This window comes from Ceratotherium simum, chromosome 12, assembly GCF_057802395.1.
Source record: "Ceratotherium simum simum isolate JZ-2026a chromosome 12, ASM5780239v1, whole genome shotgun sequence".
Classification (NCBI taxonomy): domain Eukaryota; kingdom Metazoa; phylum Chordata; class Mammalia; order Perissodactyla; family Rhinocerotidae; genus Ceratotherium; species Ceratotherium simum.
In genome coordinates this window covers 44,462,849-44,488,996 of record NC_141911.1, presented here as the reverse complement: position 1 = coordinate 44,488,996, position 26,148 = coordinate 44,462,849, and the positions used below count along the sequence as shown (strand labels likewise).

At 35.6% G+C, this 26,148-nt stretch overlaps 1 protein-coding gene across 3 annotated transcripts in view; it reads left to right on the top strand.

Annotated features, from left to right (window-relative positions):
• Positions 1–24,340, top strand: part of NAA15 (N-alpha-acetyltransferase 15, NatA auxiliary subunit) — a 78,617-nt gene extending 54,277 nt beyond the window's left edge. The window contains exons 15-20 of one of the 3 annotated variants that reach the window (XM_014784510.2): positions 6,062–6,255; positions 10,877–10,985; positions 12,950–13,048; positions 19,107–19,250; positions 20,247–20,344; positions 21,568–24,340. In XM_014784510.2, coding sequence (XP_014639996.1) covers positions 6,062–6,255; positions 10,877–10,985; positions 12,950–13,048; positions 19,107–19,250; positions 20,247–20,344; positions 21,568–21,768 — 845 coding nt within the window. In that variant the 3' untranslated portion in view covers positions 21,769–24,340. Of the gene's footprint in view, positions 1–6,061; positions 6,256–10,876; positions 10,986–12,949; positions 13,049–19,103; positions 19,251–20,246; positions 20,345–21,567 lie in introns of all 3 variants that reach the window. The other 2 variants (XM_004426484.3, XM_087437600.1) reach the window with 2 other exon arrangements.
• Positions 24,341–26,148: the final 1,808 nt, after the last annotated feature.

Below are 26,148 nucleotides of genomic sequence, written 5' to 3'. Positions count from 1 at the left end.
TAAGCCACGGGGCCAGGCCTAAAATATATTTATAAATATCTTCTATGTTTTGTTATAATATTTGTTTCATTATTTTTACGCTTGGCTATTTAATCATCTGGAGTTAATTTTTATATGTTATGTGAGGTGGCAGGTGGGCTTTTTTACCCCTAAATAGACTGCTGAGTCCTCAACAGTAGTTATTGAATAGGTCGTCATATTCCTTACTGATTTAATATATCACCTTTATCATGAACCAGACTCTGAAAAAGTAATGTGATGGGTTGTGGGCATGATGTCTTGTTCTAATATATGTCAAAACTTGTTGTAAAGACATATTAAAACTGTATAATATTGACATCAATATAGGTTTCTGTTCTTATGATCTGTTTTTCTCTTCTTAATCTAATACTATGTCTTTAGAATTTTCTTGGTTTTACATGCAAATTTTGCTTATGTATGAACTGTAGAATTAGCTTGTCTTCTAGAAAGTTTCTTTTTGAGTTTTTAATTTGAATTACATTTAATGTACAGATTACTATTTGGGGTGGGGAAATCTTAAACAATATTGAGACTTTGTGTACTAGAATGCATGTATCTCCTATTGTTTAGTGTAATTGTTGTCACATAACTTTGGCAAATTTGCTATTAGCACTATCCCTATGTATCCTTTTTTTCCATTACAATATTCTAAGTGAATATAGTTTTTGTATGTCAAGTTAGTATCCTTATTGAACTCTGATATTAGGTTTAGTAGTTTTTTCAGTTGATTTTTAAAAATTTTTTATGTAAGCCATTATATTAATCTGTAAACAACAGTAGTTTTGTTTCTTTCAGTATTTATACCTCTTTTTCTTTTCCATGCCTTATTACATTGATTAGAGTTGCTAAAACAGTGCTGATTAATAGGAACAGTAGTATGCTTGCTGCCTTTTTATCTTTAAACACAGTGCTTCTAATGGTTCACCATAAAGCTTGATATTTATAGTTAATATCTAGTAGTTACCCTTTATTTGGTTGAGAGTTATCTTTTGCTTTTTATGTTTTTATCTTTTCAGTAAACTTAAGAGTCTTTATATGGCCAGATTTCTTTTATTTTGCCTTGTATGGATGTTAGTTTGGCTGAAAAGAGTAGTCTAGGTTCAGATATTATTTCCTATCTATACACGTATAAATACGCATACACATATATACACAGATGCACAGACTTTTTTATTTTAAAGATAGTGCAATATTACCTTCTAACATAGTAGATTTTCCTCTGGTTCCTCCTAAGCTAAAATTCTCAGCCACTCTTATGTTCACACAAGTAATAGCTAATTCATGTAAAGTTGAGACAGTGCTTATCCAGATAATTAGTGCTAAATTAAGTGAAACAGGATTTGAAATCTTAATTTCTGTATTAATTTCCTATCTGATTTTTTTTTCTCTATTTTTGTATGGCAACTCTATTATTATGAACTGACGTGAGTCCTTTTAAGGCAGTGGCAGGTATTATAGAATAGGGTAACAAACTAGCCAATGGGCCAAATCCATACTGCAGTTTGTTTTGGTAAATAAAGTTTTATTGGGACACAGCTGAGCCCATTCGTTTACATATTATCTCTGGCTGTTTTCGTGCTGCAACAGCTGAGTTTCGTTGCAGCTGAGACCTATGGCTTGCCACGCTGAAAATATTTAGTATCTGGCCCATTATAGAAAAACTTTGCTGACCCCAGGTGTAGCATAGTGAAAGGAAAGCCTAGATTTTGGAGTCAGAGTGAAATGGATTTAAATCTTTGCTCTGCCTTTTACTGTCACTGAGTCATTATTTTTCCTCTGAAACCTCAGTTTTCTTATACATAGAATATTACACTCGAATACGTGAAGCTGTTGAGAATATTAAATGAAATAATGTATGTATTTAACATGTAGTAAGGATGCAAGCAGCAGCAATTCTTTTACACGTCATTGAAAGATCAGTTCATGTGGCCGCTCATTCATAGACTTGTGTTTCCAGGATATAATTTTTGGTTGTTTGAAATTTTCTTTTAGTAGTAAGGGATTCTTTACCAGGAAAAAGAGAAACACATATGTATTTGTTTTTGATGGTTGTTACCTATTGCTGCTTAATATATTACTCCCCAACTTAGCAGCTTAAAACAACCATTTCCATAGGTCAGGAATTCAGAAGCATCTAGGTGGTTCTGGCTCAGCGTCTCTTATAAAGTTGTAGTCAGGGTATTGACTGGGGCTACGGTCATCTGAAGGCTTGTCTAGGGATGTTGGATCCATTTCCGACTTGGCTTACTCACATGGCTTTTGGGAGGAGGCCTTAATTCCTTAGTCTTTCCAGAGGGCTTCTTGAGTTCCTCAAGACTTGGTGGCTAGCCATGAGAGAGATCAAGGAAGAAGCCACAACATCTTTAATGTTCTGTTCTCTTGGCATAACACCCTGTTCACTTCCTTCACGTTCTGATTTGTAGAACTGAATCACCAAGTGCAACCTATACTTGAGTGGGGGGTAGAATCAAAGAATTTGTGGACATATTTTTAACTGGCATGTTCTGCATTTTGGATACAAATTATTTATGTTATTCTTACACAAAATACACTTGCCCTTCCCAAGGCCTCCAAAAATTTCATCCCATTACAGCATTAGCTCAGAGCCCAGAATGTTATCTTGTAAATGAGGTGCAAGTGCTGATGAGGTTTCTTGAATATGATTCTTTACTATAGCTCAAGTATAGTTCTTCTTGGTATGAAATCCTGTGAACTAAAGAGACAAGTTACCTACTGGCTACACTGTTGTTGTTAGTGCTGTCAAGTCGATCAGACTCCTAGCGACCCTGTGTATAGCAGAGCAGAACCCTGCCCAGTTTTTTTGTGCCATCCTCTCACCTTCTGGTGCTATATCAGACAGTGCTTTGCTGCTATTCGTAGGGTTACATGGCCAATTTTTTTCAGAAGTGAGTGGCCATGGCCTTCTTCCTAATCTATCTTAATGTCTAAGCTCCACTGAAACCTCTCCACCATGGATGACCCTGCTGGTACAGCTTTCAGCATCATAGCAACACGCAGCTGCAACAGTAAGGACAACCAACAGACAGATGGTATGGTTTCCTGACAGGGAACCCAGGCCATGGCGGTGAGAGCACCAGATCTTAACCACTAGATCACCAGCGCTGGCTGCCAACTACAAATCCAATATAAAATGATGGGAGAGGAATAGAACACCCACTGTAGACATTCTCGTTCAACAGGGGTGGTAAGGGGAGAACGGGAGGCACAAAGGAGTTGCTGGTTCATGTTAATTCTCAAGTCCACATGGGTACAGGTTTGCAGTTCTTTGATTAGGACTCAAGACCTAGGAATAATTCTCCATGGCTCTTGACTCTGCCCTCTGGGTTCTTGGTTCTACCTTCTGACTCATCCTTTCTTTTTCTTGCAAGTTAGCATTTGTTTGCAACTGAGTAGTTTTTTAATCTGCTCCCAAAATTTAGGGGATCTAAAGGCCTCTTTTCATTTTATACTGTCTCTTTTCCTTTTAGTCAAAATTTGCTGTGTTTCTGCTCATATAATTCCCTTAAAAACTTTATGGATCTTTTGTGAATCTTTTTTTTTTTTTTTGCAGATGGTGAATAGAATGTAGGATGCAAGAGTGGAGAATAGACTGTAAGGGAAAATGAGTAGAAGCAGACTTTTTTTTTTTTGCTGAGGAAGATTCCCTGAACTAACATCTGTTGCCAGTCTTCCTCTATTTTGTATGTGATCCGCTGTCACAGCATGGCCACTCACAGATGAGTGGTGTAGGTCCACGCCTGGGAACCAAACCTGGGCCGCCAAAGTGGAGTGTGCCGAGCTTAACCACTAGGCCGCCAGGGCTGGCCCTAGATCTTTTGTGAATCTTACTGGAATCCACATGCACAAATATCTTTGTCTGCCTTGAGCTTTTGCTGAGAGGACAACACCCTTAAGTTTCTTACAAGGGCTGTTGTTTAACTGAGAGGAGCTGTGAGTCACACCCTTAAGAGAGCCTTTTGTTTCACTAGTAACTGAGGTACCATCTTGCTGAGTTCTGAGTCTTAACAAAAGATTTTAAAGCCAAACTCTCTGCTTTCCCTCGTGACATGTTTTCTGACAATGCCCTGGATTTGATCTCTGCTCAGTAGCCATTTCTGGAGAGGCTGAGAATTTTCAAAACCGTCAAGTCCCTGCTTCTTCCTTTAGTTTCTCTCTTGCATTTTTACTACAAGCAGCAAGTTGCCACCTTTAACACTTTCTTCTTTTTTTTTTTTTGGCTTAGAAATCCCCCTAGCTAGATAACCCAGTTTGATACATTTTATGAGTGTTGCTAAACTTTCTGCCTCTACATGATTATAACATGTTCCTCACTTCACTTTAAGTCCTCACTTGCAGACTCTTCAAAATCCAGACTTCTGTTAATAGTCTAAAGCTCTTTAAGCTTCCATTTATGCTCTTCTCCAAGTCTTTCCACCTTTTGCCACTCCCTGGTTCCAAAGTCACTCCCACATTTTAGGTTTTTATTGCAGCAGCGCCCCACTTCTAGGTGCCGGAATCTATGTTGCTTACAACATAACAAATTGCTTACACTTAGCAGTTTTAGATAACAAAACATTATCTCAGAGTTACTATAGGGCAAGAATTCAGAAGTCACTTAACTGTATGATTTTGAAAGACTTAGGGTCTTTCAGGAGTCAAGATGTCAGCCAAGGCATCTGAAGGATTGACTTGGGTTGGAGAATCTGCTTCCAAGATGGCTTACTTTCATGGCTGGAGGCCTGTTCTTGGCCACATGGGTCTTTTCATAAGGTAGTTTGGTTTTCTTCACAACATGGCAGCTGGCTTCCTCTGAGTGATCCAAGAGAAAGCAAGGAGGAAAGCATAGTGCTTTTATGTCCTAATTGTGGATGTCATACACTTTGATTTCTAACACATTCTATTTGTTAGAAGTGAGTCAGTAAGTATAGCTCATATTTAAGGGAAGGGGAAATGGGCTTTACCTTTTGGAGGGAAGAATTTGTGGGTATATTTTAAAATCACCACAGTGGTGGTGTATTTTAGAATGACTTTTTTCATTCTCAGTATTAACAGATGTTATCTAAATAAATACTGATCGAACATGTAGCTTTCAGATTTATTGCTTGAAGTCTAAATAAGATAGATTTTTCGTTTTATTATAGCATATTTGTCAGTGATTCCCAGTCTTTGTTTTGAGACATTCCATAGTTTGTACCACAAGGGATATTGTTAATTTTGTGTCAGATTTTTAATTTACCATTTAGTTATGCATTAGTCCATCAACAAATATTTGAGTGTTTTTTGTGTGTTTTGGTATGCTGCTAGGCCCTGAGAATACAAAGATGTTGACTAAGACAATGTCTCTTCCACCAAGGAGCTCACAGTCTAAGGGGGAAACAGATGTATAAACAAAGTATTCTTTTTTTTTTTTTCTTTTGGTGAGGAAGATTGGCTCTGAGCTAACATCTGTGCCAGTCTTCCTCTGTTTTGTGTGTGGGACGCTGCCACAGCATGGCTTGATGAGTGATGTGTAGGTCTGTGCCCGGGATCCAAACCCACAAACTTGGGCCACCAAAGCAGAGCGTGTGAACTTAACCACTACGCCACCGGGCCAGCCTTAAACAAAGTATTCTGACAAGCAAAATATATAAGGCATAGTGGCAGCACAGAGTAGAGAATGAATAACTGTTTGACAAAGTTAGAGAAGGTATAACTAAGAGAAAGCATAGTCCAAAGCCATAGAGATATGAAACAGCTTCTTATATTCCTAGAATTGCAAGTAGTTTAATATTGCTGGAGGAAGTCATATGCTTTTATGCTTTGCTGTAGTTGCAGCACCAGGTCACCATCTGGTTTCAAAAAAGTTTTTTGAAGAGGGTACAGTGTTCTCTATCAAATGTGGAACCATTTAAAGGCTAGGCACACATAGGCACATGAACATGCATAATGTAATATTTTTAATGGGAGTTTGTATGGGAATATTAAATAGTAGTAATTGATCATTACTAATCTGATTAACATTATGCTTATAATTTCATTAATTAACATTTATTGCCTACAGCAAACATGTCTGACAAAGAGCTAAAGAAGCTACGTAATAAACAAAGGAGAGCTCAAAAGAAAGCCCAGATAGAAGAAGAGAAAAAAAATGCAGAAAAAGAAAAGCAGCAGAGAAATCAGAAAAAGAAGAAGGATGATGATGATGAGGAAATTGGAGGTCCAAAAGAAGAACTTATCCCTGAGAAACTAGCCAAGGTACTTACTAATAGTGTTTAGCACAATTGGGTGAAATTTCATGACCAGCTATTATCATTTTATACTGTCTTATTCAACCAATTTGATTATATATTTTAGAACGAAAAATCATTTTAAGTTTTAGTCTTCCTTGTTTGTTTGTTTCTGATCATATTTCACGTTTAAAACTTGAAATAATGATCCTGGTCCAGAATAATCTAGTATGGTATAGTGGAAGGTTTTGGCGTTTGAGTCATTCTGATCTGGGTCCACATATCAGCTCTTACAGTTCACTGTGTGTCTTGGACACTTTGTCTAACCTCTCTGATGGTTTTCTCATCTATAAAATGGGAGTAGGGAAAATCCTTAATAGGCAGAGATGTTAGGACTAGAGTAAATATATGTGTAAAGCATGTAGTGTCTATTAAAAGTGGTAACATACAAGTTTTTATATCTAGGCTAAATTGAGCTTGTTAAAAATTGAGTTCTAGTTGTGTATCTCCCACTTACCCATGTTGTCAGTTTACCATATTTCTTTATTGGACTTTGCTATTTGAACCTAATATCTTAAAAGTCCCTAGATATTTTCCCCCAAGCCAAAATCTTACCTACCATTTTTAACCATTAAGCTGAAAACCAAGGTATTCATCGTTATATGAACCATTTTGATTAAAAACATACCTTTGCACTTTTCTTCTGGCCCTTGACATCCTCCTACTCCATGTGAAAATAATTCATAACTTATTATGTTAAACCAAAATAGTAAGCACATTGCCCTAGAGTTCAGTTCTAGCCTCACTAGTAACTAAATATTCAAAATCATTGCTTTATAACTAAGGAAAATTATAATACCTAACAAATAGAGTTGGCAAATATCTTTAGAATTATACCAGAGCAGATGGATGGTAATGTCTCATAGCAATATTGCTATTTAAGAACTATAGAGAAATCTAACTTGGATTTCACAAGGATGTATTGACATTTTTCCACAAATAATTGTGTACTTTATAGGAACAAAGATACTAGCTTTTTATTGTTGTTGGGAGTTTATTGGAAGAAGATACAGGGAAGTGAGGAAGCACAGAAAATGACCTTTTAGGCCTCCTGGAGAATTGCAAAGTTATTCAGGGATAATATCAACTTTTAGGGGCCTTCCATCTTTATGCCTCAGCTTTTTTTATTACTACCGTTTTTACCACCATCACTGACTGCCTGCCACCATCATTCTTTCTGCTTGCTTTTTCTCTATCCCATGACTTTCCTTAGTAACTTTTTTCTTGTAACTCTTCATGTCATGCATTATAGTTCTTAAAGAGAGGATCTGTTTGGATTGTTTAGTCACGGTCTAGTAAAGAGTACCCCCCACAGAACAGAATTCTTGTACCAGGCCTCCGCATAGACTCTATTGTGACCAGCCTATAATGGCTGCTTTTGGGCCAGATGTTAAGTTGTAGTCTAATCATTTGTAGCTAGAGGTTGTAGAGTCTCAGAACAAAATAATGCCTATAGAAAGTGCTTCTGACTGCTGTATTTGGAAGGAGCCTCGTGGAAGGCACCCAGTTTCATGCATTGCTCTTCATATACTATTCTTACCTGTTAGGCACTTAACACCCCTCTTTTCCTAGGATAACTGCCTCCAAGATGCCCCCATCTAATAGCATCCACACCTACCCATATTTCCAATGTAGTGGCAGTGCCAAGTTATACCAAGCCGTCATAACCAGGAGAGGCATAGTAGGCTATTTTAAAAGCTGCCTGCCAAGTCTGGATCTACAATCTATAGTTGCCTATTTTGTGATCCTATATGTCAGCATTCTTCCATGAGGTAAATGGTAAATTTAGTGTCACCAGTGCCAGATAGTATGTATAAAATAAAATAAAAGCATTATTTAAGTTAGCAGAAATTCCAGTTAAGAAAGAGAAAAGGAAACTAGGAAGAGGTTGAGTTAGTTTAATAGTCAGTTAACTGAATATAAATCTGAAGTCTTGGTGGAAGCTGTGTTGCTTGTTTCTCCAACTTACCTTGCATGAGGCAGTAGTTGGTATTTATTATGAGTTCTCTCATGTACCACCCATCCTATTATGTTCCTCCTTGCCTTCAGTTAGCATTTATCGCAACCTGATTTTTTTTTCCCTGTTTTGCACCCCCATATTCCTTATCAAGGGTAATGAGTCCTTAGTACTCTGTTTGTATAATGTTTTAATCTTTTTGTTGCTATGCTGGGAGTATAGGTTGATATACTCCTATACAACATATCTTAACATGTGGATTAGATTTCAGGTCAGTTTATAAATTAAAATATGGCATATGATCAAAACTGCCCTTGCAAATGTCTTAAATTGCTCATCAGCTGTCCCATTCTACATCTGTTTAACTTAGGTAAATTCAAATCTTCATGACTGGATGCAATTTATTTATTTATTTATTTATTTATTTTTGAGAGAAAGGAGTATGCATAATGCTGGCAATTCCATCCAATACTCCACTCGATGAACATAGGACCCTAACTAAGTTTGAGATGAGGGAGGTATGACTACCATTTGTTTGGTCCATATCAGTTCTTGTGTGCCTCTCATAGTGTGAATATCTTTCTACAATGATTGTGATTTTGGTACTTAAATATATGGTTTTCATACACACAGTGCAAACTAGTGATATTATATATTTACATCTGTCTGTCTATGTGTCTGTCTTTACGACTTCAGGGATTTTCAAGGGTAGTTTTGATGATATTATTTTTCTTTTTTTCTTTCTTTGGTCTTAAGCACTGATTTTAGAACCTCGTTCCTGTTTATATGCTTTAGTATATATAACCCTGTACTGCATTATGTATATATAAATGAAAAATGTAGTTAGCTTTATTGTGGTTATGTGTGTATATTTAAACACTTAGATTTAGCCTGACAAAATCTTACGTGACAGAACACACAGAAACAGGGACAGCAGATCCAGATCTCCTTTGGGGGCATATGTTCTCATTAGAATTGCAGACAGAATTAATTTCTCTCTTTTCTCTTTCCAAGTTCAAATACTTGATTTCAGTAAGTATAATGCTTGTATTGATTCAACTTCCCTATATTCCTTATTGTTACCATTTTGTAATAGCAGCCGTATCTCCCTGGTAGTAAATTATCCTGGTCAGTAGAGTGACCCTTATTTCAGTCTGTACCCCTAGAGGCATGAAAAGCTTGATATAGCTGGGTGGCAATTGCAGTTTCCAGTTTTCTGCCTTCCCTGGTAAGCCTTTCTCCCCTATATACCATAAGTTCCAACTCAGTAGAACATAGAGCCATGGGAATAAGAAGCAAAATATTTATAAATGTGTGAGAAAAGCATACTTATGAGGGCCCCTATTTTCTCCTCTATCTCTTGGTATCTACAGCTATTAGAAAGTCAGTGCCATACACTGATTTCTGGTTTAGAGCCTGTATCTTTCAGACTGATGCTAGCTGCTTTACACGCTAGTACAAGATAAATCCCATAGACATCACTTCATTGCTTTCCTTTTTTTTTTAATGCTCTGAAATAATTTTCTTGGCCAGAATCTGTATTGGTGAAACCATAATTACCATACTGGCAGAGGCATGCTGGACAGATACGGCAAATCCAAATTCGATTGAGGGTAAATTGTTATTGCCTCTCTGATGGGAGAAGGTGAATAAAACCCAGATGTTCAGTGCCCTTCTGATAAACATGCTATTGTTTTCCACCACTACCCCAGTGTACAGAAAATAATCTTGTCTCAATACTCAGTCTAGGAATATAACAATAGCACAGTTATGTAGCAGACCTTACACCTGCCCAATAATGATTACAAATATGTAATTAGTATGATTTTTATATAATTAATAAAGGGTAGTAGAGACAGAGTTCTATAAATATAAATCTTTTCAAATGCCATCTCACCATTAGTATGACATTTGAATGAATATGGATTTCTATAGAATTTGTAGTGGAAGAAGCAACACAGAATGGATACTGTACTATTTTTTTTTTTTTAATTTTATTTATTTATTTTTCCCCCCAAAGCCCCAGTAGATAGTTGTATGTCATAGTTGCACATCCTTCTAGTTGCTGTATGTGGGACGCGGCCTCAGCATGGCCGGAGAAGCGGTGTGTCGGTGCGCGCCCGGGATCTGAACCCTGAGCCGCCAGCAGCGGAGCGCGTGCACTTAACCGCTAAGCCACGGGGCCGGCCCATACTGTACTATTTTTTAATAGCTTGAATATACTTTGTTTGAATTTAAAAAGAACATTCACTCATTCTATAATGTTCTCTATAGTTTCCTTCTTACCCCTCTTCATCCTGTTTCACATCCCTGCTCTGTCTTTTTTTTTCCCTCTTGGCTATCTTAACTGTTTCTCTTACTGTTTTTCCCTGGTTCCATTTTATCTTCTTCCTTACTTGTTGGATAGATCTATCCAGAGATAATGTAATCTCTGTGGTTAAAAACCAGTGAAGAGTTCTAGAGTTCAAAATCCCCTTCCTTTAGATTATGGGAGGTTGAAATATGACAGTATATTTCTGGGAGACTGGTAAGTGATTTTTACAAAAAAAAAAGGTGTTTTTAATAGAAAGAGTAAAATCACATCCCTGAAAAATCTTGCTTCCATTTGTATAATATCTTTTATTTTTGTTAGGTTGAAACTCCATTGGAAGAAGCTATTAAATTTTTAACACCGTTGAAGAACTTGGTGAAGAACAAGATAGAAACTCATCTTTTTGCCTTTGAGATTTACTTTAGGAAAGGTAGGCACTTAGGGTGTAGTGGCCCTGATATAATTGATCACTGTATTTCTTAGATATAGTCGGCCGACTCTGATAGCCTCACCACTGTAGGATTTTTTGGCAAATGCCAATGCAGCTTCCTCACAGAAATGCCTGCTATGTACAAAATGTTGTAGGGAAGTATGATACAGTTATCTCTTCTAGGACATTAAAATCAACAATAGATGTACATACATAACTAGGATTAAGGTCAAATACAGTAATTAGCATGTACATGTGTGGATAAAATTAGTTAATAAATAGATGGAGCTTAGAATAGTGCCTGATACACAGTAAGCATTAAACAAATGTTAGCTATTATTAGCTGTCGTTATAAATAGAAGATGTGATGTTTGAGGTGTATCTTGAAGGATGGATTGTATTTCTAAAAGAAAAGATACATAGAAGGGAAAAATGTCCGTTAAGAAAACACCAGTGTGTGTAAGTAATGTTGAGCTTATTGCCTGAGCCAGGTAAAAAGATAAATGAAGGATCTTGGTTGCCGGGTTTAGAATGCTTAGACTGTATACAGTAGATAGTAAGAAGATTTTATTGTATTGAATTGATGTAATCCAAGTGGTTCATTGAAAAAAAAGCATATTGAAGGGAAGAGAAGCTGGTTAGTAAGATCCGACGGAAGGTTATTGTTCCAAACAGTGTTGTATCTGTCCTACTAAAAGAGATTGAATAAAATGGTATCTCTATAGAATATCCATTAAAAAATCATGTTTATCAAAAGTAATAATGTTGGAGAAAGGTGGCCATATAATATTGTTTCAAAATAGGATGCAAAACTATAGTGTGATTTTAATTTTTATTAAGATATTTACATAATTTTATTAAGATATTAAGAAAAGTGGCTGGGAAGAAATAGATCAAAAGATAGAGATTGTCTCTTGATGGAATTTGAGTGATTAAAATGTTTTCTATTTTCCACAGTGATTATAATTTGGAAAATAAGTTTAATAAATAGTTTAGTAATTTAAAAACTTTTAACAGTTAATACCACTCCCTTTTTACCAAATATTCTTAAATGGAACCCCAAAGTATAAAATACAAAAGCCATTCTGCTTAAAGTGGGGAAGGGCAATCTAAATTCCATTTGGTTGGCTTCTTGGTTATGTTCTACCCTCTAAAGTGCTCTCCAGCATTTGGAATCCATTGCAGTAGAGTGAAATGGGTAGTGACAAAAGGGCATGGCAGTATTTTAGCTTTCTGAGTGTTGGGGGTTAGGGAAAAGGAGTTGTCAGAGGAGCCTGGGATTTTGCATTTTCATATTTGGAGAATGGTACCAAATTAGGGCAGTCTTAACAAAGAGGTGGTTATAGATGAGACTTGGAAGTGTGGTGAGTATTCAGGTGCAAATTTACATTCAACAGGTGAAACACTGCTGAAGCTTGGGAAGCATAAGTGATATAGGTGGAGGCATAGCATAGAGAGAGATTAGAAAATGACTGAAAACATAACCTTGGTGAATACTCTACATTTCAAGGGGGAAGAGGAGCCAAGTATTGACAGGAGAGGAATAGTCAGGTAGGAGGGAAACCATTTCACATTGTCACAAAACACAAGAAAGGAGATAGTTTCAAGCATAAACAAGGAAGTTTTCTAAGTAGTGGGGAAGGTCCCTTTATTTTGATTAAAGAAGGTTAAGAAATGAAATGCCTTCACATTTTGTTTCTTTGTTTATATAGCATTAGTTTAAATATTGTTGAATGCTATCTAAATTTTTTATGCTTTGTGAAACCTTTTTTCTTAAAGATTGTTGTGTGGAAAATATTAGCTAACGTTGCTAATTTGAGGAAATTGTTTGCTTCAGTCATATGTTGCAGTTCAGATGTAATTGACTCTAAATTAGTTTTTCTATTTGTAAGGACTTAGTCCTCCAAAGGAGGGCATCTTATTCTATCAAATGATCAAATATATCTTACTTTTTCTTTTTATAGAAAAGTTTCTTTTGATGCTACAATCAGTAAAGAGGGCATTTGCTATTGATTCTAGTCATCCCTGGCTTCATGAGTGTATGATTCGACTCTTTAGTACTGGTATGTTTTTGTTTTCCATTACTTCAGTATTTGATTGCAGTAGTTGATAGTGACTGTAAGTCACCTGTACAAGTTTATCATAAACTCAGTCATTTTAAAGCTACTGTGTATTAAATTAGCTGGGGGCAAAAGCAGGGTTCTTTTCTTTGTGATGAAGGTCTTTATTTTAAGGCTAGAAACATTACCTGATTTTGACAGAATTGTTAGTCCAGATATTTGAGAATCAGCTTTGTTTCTGTTTCTGAAAAGTTACATGTAAGTTGAAATTTTGAATCATATTTCATTATGTAAAGCTTCTTAGTAAATTGTTCTAAAATTGAAGAATCTCTTTGAAATTGATGTTATCTCATTTATCTGTCTTTAGCACAATTGAGTCATAAAATTTTTGTTACTAAATATAGCTTAAAAAGAACTTTAAAACAATCTTTGTACTTTTCAAATATTTTGACAATAAGATCCATACATTAGTTTCAATGTGAAATAGAATACAGAATTTTAGAGAGTGAAAGGTGGAATTTTATGCTAATTGTCTCTCATTTTATAGTTGAGAAATATGGGACCTTAAAAGATTAAATTACTTATTCAAGGTAACATATATAATTAGCAATGAGAGCCCAGGTCTTCATATTGTTTTTTCTACTACAAGAGCTTTCAATTAGAAAAAAGTACTCCTGTAGTCAAGTAGTATTGTTGTTGTTTTGATTTTTAAGTGACTAGAGAAGGAGAAATTGAATCTTTAATAGAACAGACTGTAGAATTTGGAAATACAATAGATACTATTAAATTACTTATCTCATTGCTAAATACTAGGGCCCATATGGACCCATAAATTATATAAACATAATGAGATTAAACCAAGCATCTCAATCATTCTTTTGAAAAATGCTAAATTGTCCCAATTAAGAACACTGTTTTGATTTCTAAGAAAAAGTAAAACCTTAAGTTATATTTATTATATTTAAACATTTCTATGATTCACTTTCTATAACAGGGATTATAAATATATTTATATACTTTACATTTATAATTAATTATATTTATAATCCCTGTTATAGAAAGTGAATCATAGAAATGTTTTTCCTCAATTTTTTAAAATTCTGAAAGTATTATATAAGCACATTATAAAAAATAGAAGAAAGAATTGCTGTATTTAGAGAAAATGAATAAGTTTCCTTTTAGTTTCTTTTTTATCTTAAAAAAACTTTGAAATCATGGATCAGAAAATTAAGGCTAGAAATAATAGTGTGGTTTATTTATTTATTTTTTTTGGTGAGGAAGATTGGCTCTGAGCTAACATCTGTGCCAATCTTCCTCTATTTTGTATGTGGGTTGCTGCCTCAGCATGGCTGACGAGTGGTGTATGTCCACACCCCGGATCCAAACCTGCCATCCCGGACCACTGAAGCAGAGCGTGCCGAACTTAACCACTATGCCACGAGGCTGGCCCCTAGAAATAATAGTTTTAATCTATTCTGACTTAGGATGGAGTGCACTTAAACTGTTTTCAAAACTAACATACACACTTTGTTTTATACTTTTATACTATCAATTCTTTCCTGAAAGGTAGTAAAATAATACATATAATCCTATGGAATTAGAGACTTTTCTTTGAAATATGAATTAAAGTGGCATATTTAAGTGTATTTGCTTGTAATGATTGTGTAGATTGTGAACATATGACTATTTTCTTGGATCAGTTGTTTCAGAAAAATAAAATGCTCATGGACTTCAGAGGAACAAAGGCAGAATGGTCCTGACATAAAAGTTAGAATTATTGAGTGTCCATGTTAGCTATGCCCATTGCTCCAGGTGTTGAGCTGACATCATTGTCAGGAAGAGCTTTACAAAGTGATCCTTATTTTGATTAAGTTTAGGGAATGAAAGCAGTGATAATTTGTAGTTAAAGATGCACTGGCTCTTTAAAAAGCTTTTGTGGGGCCAGCCTGGTGGTATAGTAGTTAAGTTCACAAGCTCTACTTCGGCGGCCTGGGGTTCACAGGTTTGGATCCTAGGCGAGGACCTATGCACCGCTTATCAAGCCATGCTGTGGCAGACGTCCCACATATAAAGGAGAGGAAGATGGGCACGGATGTTAGCCCAGGGCTAATCTTCGTCAGCAAAAAAAGAAAAAAAAAAAAAGCTTTTACGAAGATAGGTAGACTGCTTATTACCTTTGTTAAGAACTGGTGTGTACTATAAACGCATTTGTGAAACTACAGAGACACACGTACCTCACAGGGTTCCTTCCCTTAACTAATATATTTGGTACTTTAAAAAACGATTTAACTTTGAAGTAACGTTTCAGGAACATATTTGTCATGTTAAGTTATGTTGTAGTAACTCCTCCTTTGCAAAGAAATCCTCACAAATAATACCTTTCTGGGGAGTATAGAGAGAAAAAACAATACCTCTACATCTGTTTTATCAGTTGGAGAAACTTCTCTAAAGTGAATATGCATTTTAACATGGTTATGGGTACCCTCCAAATCTCCAGAATGTTGTTATACTACTGATGTAATTAATATCTGCTACATATATGGAGTAATTTACCATAAAGGACATCCTCTTCCCCCTTTTTTATGAGGATGATTTGGTACCCTTTTCAAGTTTTTTTTTTTAAGTTGTAGGACTTAAAGCAATTTAAATTACATTTCTGGTCAGTGCTAAGTAAAAGATAGGAGCTTAGGTATTCAGTTGTGTTGTTATTCTGTTACGTGTTTATATTCCATTACATACTTTTATAAAATAGCATTTGGTCACTTTAATCTGCAATGAATCTTATGTATCATTTTCCTCTCATTGTTACAAACTCATTTCTTTCTTTCTTTTTTTTTTTTTTTGGTGAGGGAGATTGGCCCTGAGCTAACACCTGTTGCCAGTCTTCCTCTTTTTGCTTGAGGAAGAGTGGCCCTGAGCTAACATCTGTGCCAGTCTTCCTCTATTTTGTATATGGGATGCTTCCACAGCGTGGCTTGATGAGCAGTGTGTAGGTCTGCGCCTGGGATCTGAACCTGTGAACCCTGGGCTGCCAAAGCAGAGCATGCGAACTTAACCACTATGCCACCAGGCTGGCCCCAGTACAAACTCATTTCTTTTCTTTTATCTGCAGATTATTTTCTTCTGTACTTATGTATTTCCCCAAAAAAGCCTGTTCTTAATATTCTCCTTTATCTATTTTGCCATTTTCAGTGGTAATCCCTTAGTAGGTTGTGCTATAACCTAGCAGTGAGTAGTCATTACTGTCTCATGCAAAATATGAACATTTTCTACTCATATTAACAAAAATGCCAGCTAGCCTGGGAACCCAGGGAAAATCCTTTTGCTAAAAATCAGCCCCCTCTTCAATGTAACTTTTAACGGTTAGTTGATTACTAAATTTGTTCAATCTGCTAATAAGCTAATAGCATGAATCAAACATTATTTTAATTTGAAAATGTCAGAAGACTCAAACCAAAAGGCCTTTACCAAAGGTTTTATTCCCCTACCCCCAATCATTACTTTTCCTTGATTTCATAAGACTTATTATTATATCATGGAAGGTAATTAAGTAGTCTGAGATATTTTACTTTCCTGAGACCTCAATATTTCCTTGTTAGTTTTTATCACTTTCAAAGATTTTTAGATTGATTTCTTTTCCCCCCACTAGTCTTTAGCAATAAAAGGTTAGCTAATAACCTGTGACATTTGAGGATGCTCCTTTCCCTAAAAGTACAGGTAAAATTTCATTATACAGAATTCCACAGGACATTCTAAGTTTTATTTGAAGTAGAATTTTTTTTTTTTATAATATCTTCCTGGAAATTACAGTTCCGATCTACATGATTTAGAGAAGAAAACCAAATTGGCTTCAAACAAGCCTCTTGTGAATTGTGAGGAAATGTTTTTGGAAACAGCTATTAGTGGAAGTTGGGAGTTATTTAATTATTTCCTCTTTATACATGCTGAACACCACAGATATATATTTATATATTTGTTTTTGTTTTTTGTTTTTTGTTTTTAATTTATTTTTATTTATTTTTTTTGTGAGGAAGATCAGCCCTGAGCTAACATCCATGCTAATCCTCCTCTTTTTGCTGAGGAAGACTGGCTCTGAGCTAACATCTATTGCCAATCCTTCTCCTTTTTTTTCCCCAAAGCCCCAGTAGATAGTTGTATGTCATAGTTGCACATCCTTCTAGTTGCTGTATGTGGGACACGGCCTCAGCATGGCTGGAGAAGCGGTGCGTCGGTGTACGCCCGGGATCCGAACCCGGGCCGCCAGCAGCGGAGCGTGCGCACTTAACCGCTAAGCCACAGGGCCGGCCCAATATATATTTGTTTTTAATTGTGTGGGCTTTTTTTAAAGCAGTTTATTTTTCTGGGGAGTTGTTTAATCTGAGGAAAACAACTTAATGAAGATAATGAAAAACATGAAAAGCTTAGCTTCCACCTATAACCAACTATAATGCAAACTATACAGTTACTTTCCCATCCGCATATAAAGTGTCCCGAAAGTATTTCAGGCAAACCAACAAGGCCTATGGAAATAACATATTTTATAGAAGCCCTATGTTTTTTGATATAATTTTGATTTATTGTAATCAGCTATAACCTATTTTAACAACTTGTCTTCCTATTCTCTCTGTGCTCCTGTGCCCCCTGAAAAACAAATATTGATAAATTGCCAAAACCAAGTTGAAAGTACAGTCATAATGGAGGTTAAGCTAAATTCTTTAACTAGTAGCTTATTTATTTGAACACTTAATTCTGTAGAATGATAGAAGAAACACTATTTACCCAGCAAAGGGCATATCGATCAATTATTCAGTTAGTAATTATGTGTAGAATATTTCACTTGGATGTTTACTACTCAAGAGTTAAGTGTGTTTTAAACTTAGGGTAGTGACACCTTAGTGAGACAATGAAAGCGGTTTAGTGGGTCATTACCAGCGTTTGGAAACCTAAAATAGAAGAGAGTAGAAAATACCAGCATGTGTTGCACAAAAGTAAGGATCAGTGAGTGTTTTGCGAAGCTTTTTTGCTTCACATACTAAGTTATGTATATGGGATACATATTCATCAGAGTACAAATACTTGGTTGTAGTCAGAGTTTGAAAGCCACCACCATAGTTCCTAACCATAAGAAAAATCTATTTACGTTTTTAATCTGTGACAAAAATAGTAACTACAGTATATTGAATACCTATTATATAGTTAGCTCTTTTATACGTAGCTTTTCCTTACTGTGATCCTTCTAGGTTAGATATCACCTCAGTTTTTACAAGTCAAGAAATAGATTCAGAGAGGTTATGATTTGTCCAAGCCTAGATCCATACCCAGGTCTGTCTGGCTCAAAGCTCCAGACTGTCTCTCTATACTAAAATAATAATGAAACTAAGCAAAACTAGGATTCTATCCAGAGAGGTTGGGGGTCAGCTTTTCCATCTCCAAATCTCAAAGCCTGGAAATATGATGACGACAGTGTACCCATTACAGGAAAGTACTTTGGTGTTCCTTTGGAGTTTGCTGTATAGTGATAGCTCAGTTCACATAGCCCCTGAAAATAAAGGTCAATGAAGTCAACCATGTTTTTTTTTTTAATTGATAAATTTATAATGCCTTTCTTGGGTGTAGAAGAGGATGGAGAGGGTGAGGAAAATTCTGTTGTCTTCAGCACTACATGTTTGCTGTGACATTTACCAGGTAGGTGCCATCAAGCCCCTGCTTTGCAGACTCCCTTGAAGGTTGAGGCAGGCAGTCCTTGGGGGCTTAGAAGGCCATGGAACTACATCTTTCATCATCTGTTTTGCTTTCTGTTCTTTTCTGGAAATGAATCATCTGTCAATGAAATATCTTTGAGTGCCTTTAGAAAATCATTAGATTATTCTGCTGACACACATTCTTTAAATTTATATAGGTAAACTCTTCTTTAAATGTCGAATTATCAATAGGCTTATCTAGTCTTTGTTTATAATTGCTTTGTTTCATTGGCCTCATCAAGTAGATAAGTTTTTAACTTCTACACACACTATCAGAGTATCTGACTCCTAATAGAGTTTGTTTTTAATTTGTTCAGCAGTGTGTGAAAGTAAAGATTTACCTGATACAGTTAGAACAGTATTAAAACAAGAAATGAATCGTCTTTTTGGAGCAACGAATCCAAAGAATTTTAATGAAACTTTTCTGAAAAGGAATTCTGATTCATTGCCACACAGGTTATCAGGTAATCACTTTGTTTTGTGCTTATCTTAGCCTTCTAAAACAACTTCAGTTTCTATTTTAATGACTCAATGACAAGGTTACACATTTTTCACGTGGAAGAGGCGATGTCTATTTGTCATATTTTAATCCCATGGAAACAGGCAGCTTAAATATGCTTCCTATAAATTTTTAAGTTTCTTAGACAAAATTATTACTATGAATCAAGGTCAGTAGTTTCTCCTGGTTCAACATAGGCAATACGAAGAAGCAAGTATAACTGAATTTAGCTATTTATTACATACAACTAAGGAGGAGCTTTCTTTCTGTTTCTTTTCTTTTTCCCATCAACATGCTCTTAAAATTCACTTGGATGTGACTGTTAATCTTCCATTTCTCGTGCTTATGTAAGCACATATGTAAAATATCAAACTTGACAATGCTAAACACCTGAAACCATCTCACAGGCAAGAGTGATCTGGGAAGGGTCTGTGCTAGTGAGGCAAAGTCTGGACTTGATGGAACCACATGGGTAGTGCTTTTAAAATACCTGGCTAAGAAGCACAGCAGCTTTGTATGCCTTTGTGAAATTCTGAATTCAGCTTTTTGGCTCATACCATCAAGGTTGGGTCCCGTCCCGTCCCGTCGTCGTCCGCCCCCCGCCACACACACACACTCTCTCTCTCTCAATGAAGTATTCCCGTCAACCTCATTTTAGAAAGAAGAAAACTATCCGTAGTCCAACCACACAAAGACAAGTATTATAATATTTGTATTTCTTCATAGTCTCTCTTACCTTAATAATTCTCCTAGTTTGGACAATTAGGCTATTTCTGGTTTATCCTCTCAGGATTATTTTTTTTTTAAATAACGGTGTTTCAAAATGGCTTTTCCCATTTTCCTAATAAAGTGCCACACACCATGTGCACACATACCTTGCATTTAATATTTGAATGGATTGAGGACAAGATGCTGGTTTTAACGTGAAATAAAACAACTTTCCTTTTTCCTTCTCATTTAGCTGCCAAAATGGTATATTATTTAGATCCTTCTAGTCAGAAGCGAGCTATAGAGTTGGCAACAACACTTGATGAATCCCTCACTAACAGAAACCTCCAGGTAAAGTTTTTCATAATCTCTCTTTTAGAGTACCTGACTGCTTTTTGTTTCTCTTTCCACCAAGAGAATAATTTTCACCAAATAATTTTTTTTTGTAATTTATGCATACTATTCTCCAAATCATTATGAATCCAGGTCAGAAACTTACCTTATCTTAAATTTATTTAGGATTGTGTGTGTGTGCACACATGCACAGCAGGCTACTTGTCATTCAATAACTATTTTCACATCTGTTACTTAGAATAATTTTTTTAGAAATATGTTTTAGAAAAATCATGTATACATTCCATAGATAATTTTTGATTTCAGTTCATATAGACAAAAATAATATGGGTGTGTTGCAAAATACAGATTCTAGTTTAGACTAAAAAACAAAGGATAGCTACTTAGTGTGATAATCTGCCAGATAAAAAAGCACTTGCTGAAAGATAGTTAAATATATTCCTCTAATAGCAAATGAAGGAAATATCTTTAAGAAAGAAAAATTTGACTTGTTGGATGCTAATTAATGCATCATTTAGATTAGAACCTTTCTACACTGGCAAAGTTTGTGGAGTATTATATATCTGGAAACGTAGTGTTTTTAAGCGAAAAGATGAAGAAAGAAAACATAAGAAATGCAGGTCAACATGAATTATTTAAGAATATAAGCAGCAGAACTACTTAGGGGTTTGGTTTTTCATGAACAGATTTTTCTTGCATGTATGTACTTTGTTTTGGAGACCCCCTTTCCTGCTTTCTTGCATATACCTTAAGATTCTCTTTAATTTGAATACAAAGTTGAAAAAAAGATGTTTAATTTTGCCAACTGGCTCTAAGCCTCCAAAAAAACTTAAAGGCTTAAGTGTAGTAATTGACAACAGCATGTAAATTTCCACATTTTTACACAGGGCTAGGCTAGGCTGAGGCAAGGTTGGCGCCTGGAGTCAGGCATTTGCTGAAAGCAAATTGTCTCTTTAAATGTAGCACCCTACACAATTTGCTTGCCCCACCTTAGTTCTGGCCCTGTTTATACATCCATCTTTTTGTATAAACCCTACAATTCTGAAGAAACTAATTCTAATGAAATGTATATGTGGGAGTAAATGCTTTTGTTTTGTTTATCTTAAATGTGTACATTTGCCTCTTATTTTGGAAATCTGTTGATAATGAAATGTCTAATTAAGTTCACAGTAAAACATTTTTTTGGACAAGTTATAACGTGACCTTTTTCCTTTCTTTAGACATGTATGGAGGTATTGGAAGCCTTGTGTGATGGTAGCCTAGGAGACTGTAAAGAAGCTGCTGAAGTTTACAGAGCAAATTGTCATAAGCTTTTCCCTTACGCTTTGGCTTTCATGCCTCCTGGGTATGAAGAGGATATGAAGATCACAGTTAATGGAGATAGTTCTGCAGAAACTGAAGAACTGGCCAATGAAATTTGAACATCATTAAACAAGCAAATGGAATGACTTTGGACCATATCTATTATATAATATTTTTGTCACGCACCTGCTGCATTGCTCTAACTTACACAGAATGAGAAGAGTAAATGTTCTTGCCTTCAAATAGTGTTTTACGTTTTTTATCCTGCTGAAAAAATATATATAAAGTATCTAACATATTACAGGATATAGGTTCAGTTTCTTAAAAAATTAAAAGCTGCTAAAATTGAAGGGTTAAAAAAAGATACCTTATCCTATTCCTACCTACCCACCTATGTTTTTAAACTAATTTATATAAAATCTGGAGGCTGTTACAGCTAACAAAGCAGGTGTGTGGCAGAAATATTACTTTAAATTTGTCTTGTGAGATTTTACTATATCTCAGACAGCATAAATGCTGTTTTAGCACTGGATTCTTTCACTGAGCACAAAGAGTTGTTGGGGCTTTAGCATCTGACTGATTTTGTTACGGGGTTGATTCTGACCATAGGAAGTATGCAATGTGAATCACTATTTACAGAGAAACCTACAACGGATGCTTGATGTTGTAGAAGCTGGGACATATAGATACCAAGCAGAATTAGAAGAAACCTAGAGGGTGTTCAATACGCTTGTTGTGTTTCCAAAATTCACTGTACATGATCAGTTTGGTGTTCTTGTACCACAGTTTTTAACTGAAGGAACCAGTTGGAACAATCTCAGTTTTAACTAAAACTTGAAGAACTAAAATAATAATGCAAAACTTTCAGCATTGGTTTGGCCAAACTTGTTAAAACTGTAATGCAAGAACCAAATGCACTGTGATGTGGCACCAACTAATTAGCAAGCATGAATTTTTTTCACCCAGGAGTGAAAAAAGAAAATCTACCATGGCTTGAAGTTAAAGAGCAGAACTCCTGACTACCATTCTATGACTGATCAAGAGACTAATAGTTAAAAACCTCAGCAGGCCTTGTTCATGATATGCAGAAAAAAAGTGCTGCAGTTTAGATACCTCTGGAATTTTTCCACAGTGTCACAGGTTTGTAATACTTGAAGCCCTACATTTCTAAGAATATATTTCTTGCTCAGTTGTTTCAGGCAAGCCCAGACTTTGTAATTTTTAAAGGGCCCAAGATTTTTTTTTTCAATAACAGACCAGCTTCTTTTTCCTGCAGTTACAGATGTAATTTCCTTTTTGTTGTCAAACATAAGGTACCAAATATGATGCAATAAATTGTTTTGAAAAACAGTTGTGTGAATATTTCAACTAATCTGTGTTGGGCTTCTGTGAAAATACACAGGTGGAAACAGAGGTGCAAGCCAGAGGCAGTATAATGTGCTGTAAGGCGAGTGCAGCTGGGAGCTGTATAGAATGGGCTAAGTGCTGGTGTCAGAGAAATTCCATAAAGCAAGTGTAGTGCTGCTCCTGCATTAAGATTTCATTGAGGGCTAGGATGGTAGCAGGTACTATGAATGTAATTCATAATTTGAAAGGAAAACTGAAAATTGCTATTTTGATTGAGAAAATAAGCCTTAAAATGTTAAACCTGTACATTGAGAACTAGTCTCAGGCTCAGTATTCTCATTGCATTTGTAAGATCTGAGCAAATAAGATTAGGTAAAATGAATCGACTGAATATATAATTGACCTTTTTGTGTTACTGTTGGTTCATAGACAGTGTATTCTAAAGGGAATTTCCAGGAAACCTGATCTTTTTACTGATTGAACAGTTGTGCTAAACTTAACCTTTCATAGTACATGACCTGCATTCCACATCCTAGTCTAACAATTTAGTGATGTAAAGAGAAGTACAAACAACTCCAGTGCTTTGTTATGTTTTATTAACTGGCCCTGTCTCAGGAACATCTTAACAGATGGCAAAAAAAAAAACAAAACTTTTTTTCCAACTTCTCCTATGAGTGGCAACTGAAGTTCTTATTGTTGGGAAAGAACACTAGTGCTACCTCTGCCACTAATGAGGTGTTTGGAGGAGGCACCAGCCATATAATAGGGGGTGTACGTGTGAATTATGTTTAAACTCTACTGTATATTAAAATGAAATTCATATATTTGTCTTGACAATGTTCAAATGATGTAGATTGTCTTAGAATGAATATTCATAAGTATTCAGAACTCTTGATGCAGATGCCACCCGTGAGGAGCTAAATTCCTAACATGTATATTGTATTCCAACCCAATTTTACTGGAACTATTGAATAAATATTTTATTTTCTTTCAGGTTTACTTGATAGTGGATACATTGTCTGGTGTCAGAGGACCTTGACGGGGTTCATTTTATGTCCAGACATCACCCCTAAAACATTGTACTGTGCCATCTTGCTCTGAGTAGTATCAACTGGATCATCTCACATTTGCCTCATTCACTCTATTAATTCCAAATGATACTGTGGGGGAAAAACAGGGTTAGAAAAACAAGTGGGAAAAAAAATGTAGTGATGTTGTAATCTAAACAAGTGCCTTATGTTTATTGCTAAGAACTGGTGTTATCAACCCTTTTGAGAAGAAAGGGTCCCTTGACCTGTATTAACATAGGAAAGTAAAGTTCTTTTTGTTTTTCTTTATATTTACTACTCTTGTCATTTCTCATTTAAAAATTAAAATCTGACTAGGTTAGTTTATTCAGCTTTAATAAGATAGTTGCCATACATTTTCAACATTTTTCTGTGTCTATTATGTACAAGAATAAAGTGTGATTTATAATAGTATGACTAAAAGTAGTCCCAATATAAGTGAACAGCTTTTCTGTGGGTTTTTTAAGGCCCTGGTTTTTCACAATAGCAATAATTTTATTGCTATTAGAGCTGTGAAATGAAAGCTGTGATTATAAGAAGAGGCCAGAAAAGTGTGGTCTAGTTTCAGGTACGCTGTGATAAATTCAGGGAAGTCTCTCTTCTGCACAATTTCTAGGAATATTTCAGTTGCCATGTGTAGCTTCTGTTTGGAAAAACGTAAAAAGTGGTGTTGGATTTTCTTACGAGATGTGTATATACTTGTCTTAGTAATTACCAGCCTTAAATTTTGAAATTACTCTTATTAAGAGAATTCAAAGAAAAACTGACCTTTCAGATGGAAGGTAATCTTCCTCTTCTAGCTCACGCTCCACTTCAAGGTACAAAGTTTCTTGATACCATTCTGCTATCATCTAAACTTTGCTGAATCCACTGCCAAACCTAAATTAAAAACAAAGCCCCATAAAATGGCTATGTTGTACTACATAGGGAGCTGAAACCTTAAGTTTTGTTCTGATTTTGATGATTGGAAATCTCACAACTTGTAGCAATAAAACATTTTTGGAAAAGGTTATTTATTGAATTGCACTTTTGCCTTTTCAGTATGCAACCTACAAGATGGATGTTGAAATAAAAATATTGATAGTGTGCAGGAGGTTTGGAGAAAAGAATGCTCTTGTTTTGATAAAGCAGAGGAGTATCTGTTAATACTGTGGGTTATACAGCCTATTTAACCCTGCTACCTCCATCAGGACATACCCCGACTCATGATAACATAAAAATGGGCAGAAGGAAAGGGAGCAGCATGTGGTAGGAAAAAGGGTCTGAAGGTTTCCAGCCTCCATTTATCCAGTTGTCATTGAAGTAATGCCATTTGGGATTGTAGCAAGAAGAAAGAAAAAATTGGTAGTATTTTAAATTAGAACTTTCACTAAATTGTCAACTGTAGACAAGCTTGGAATCTTAGTCTTCAGTGCTCTTTACAGAGTTCCATGTGCCAAAAACAGAATATAGACTTTGTTTCAAGGCTGCCTGTAGCAAAAGTAAAGTTGATACTTGGCAATCTAACAAGACTATAATGTAGTTCTTACATTTTTTATATCAGGCCTTTCTTTGTGTCTATTTTAAGGGTCTACATTACCTCATACAAGTAGTACAATTCTTCCTAACTGAAAAAATATTGATGGTGATAAATGTACGATGGAAATTTTCTTATCTGTGATATAAAGATTTCTGCTGTTGCTAAATCTTCAACTTGGCCTCAATAAGTACAAATTATCTTCTCATTTAGTAACAATATAGGAGTGAAGAGGTTTTTGGAATATGTTCTGGATCCCATGGCTGGCTTTCAGCTAATAATTACATTTGCCTTCTAGATCTAGTTATCTGTGCATTGTCTAACAAACAAGAAGCCTCTCCATACTGTTCTGTGGCTGTCTTTCCAATCTACCATGGTTTTCTAACATTGGGCTTTTCTAAAAACTTGCCACTTGTTTACTTTGAGCTGCAAGTTTATCGGGTCCACTGTCTAGTGCTTGATGGCTCATCACAACTGGGATAGGAACTGGCTTTTCTAAAGTGTTCTCCCAAAACTCTGGTGTTTCTTCATTAATAGTGAATAACTAAATTAGCAACTACCTCTCTTCT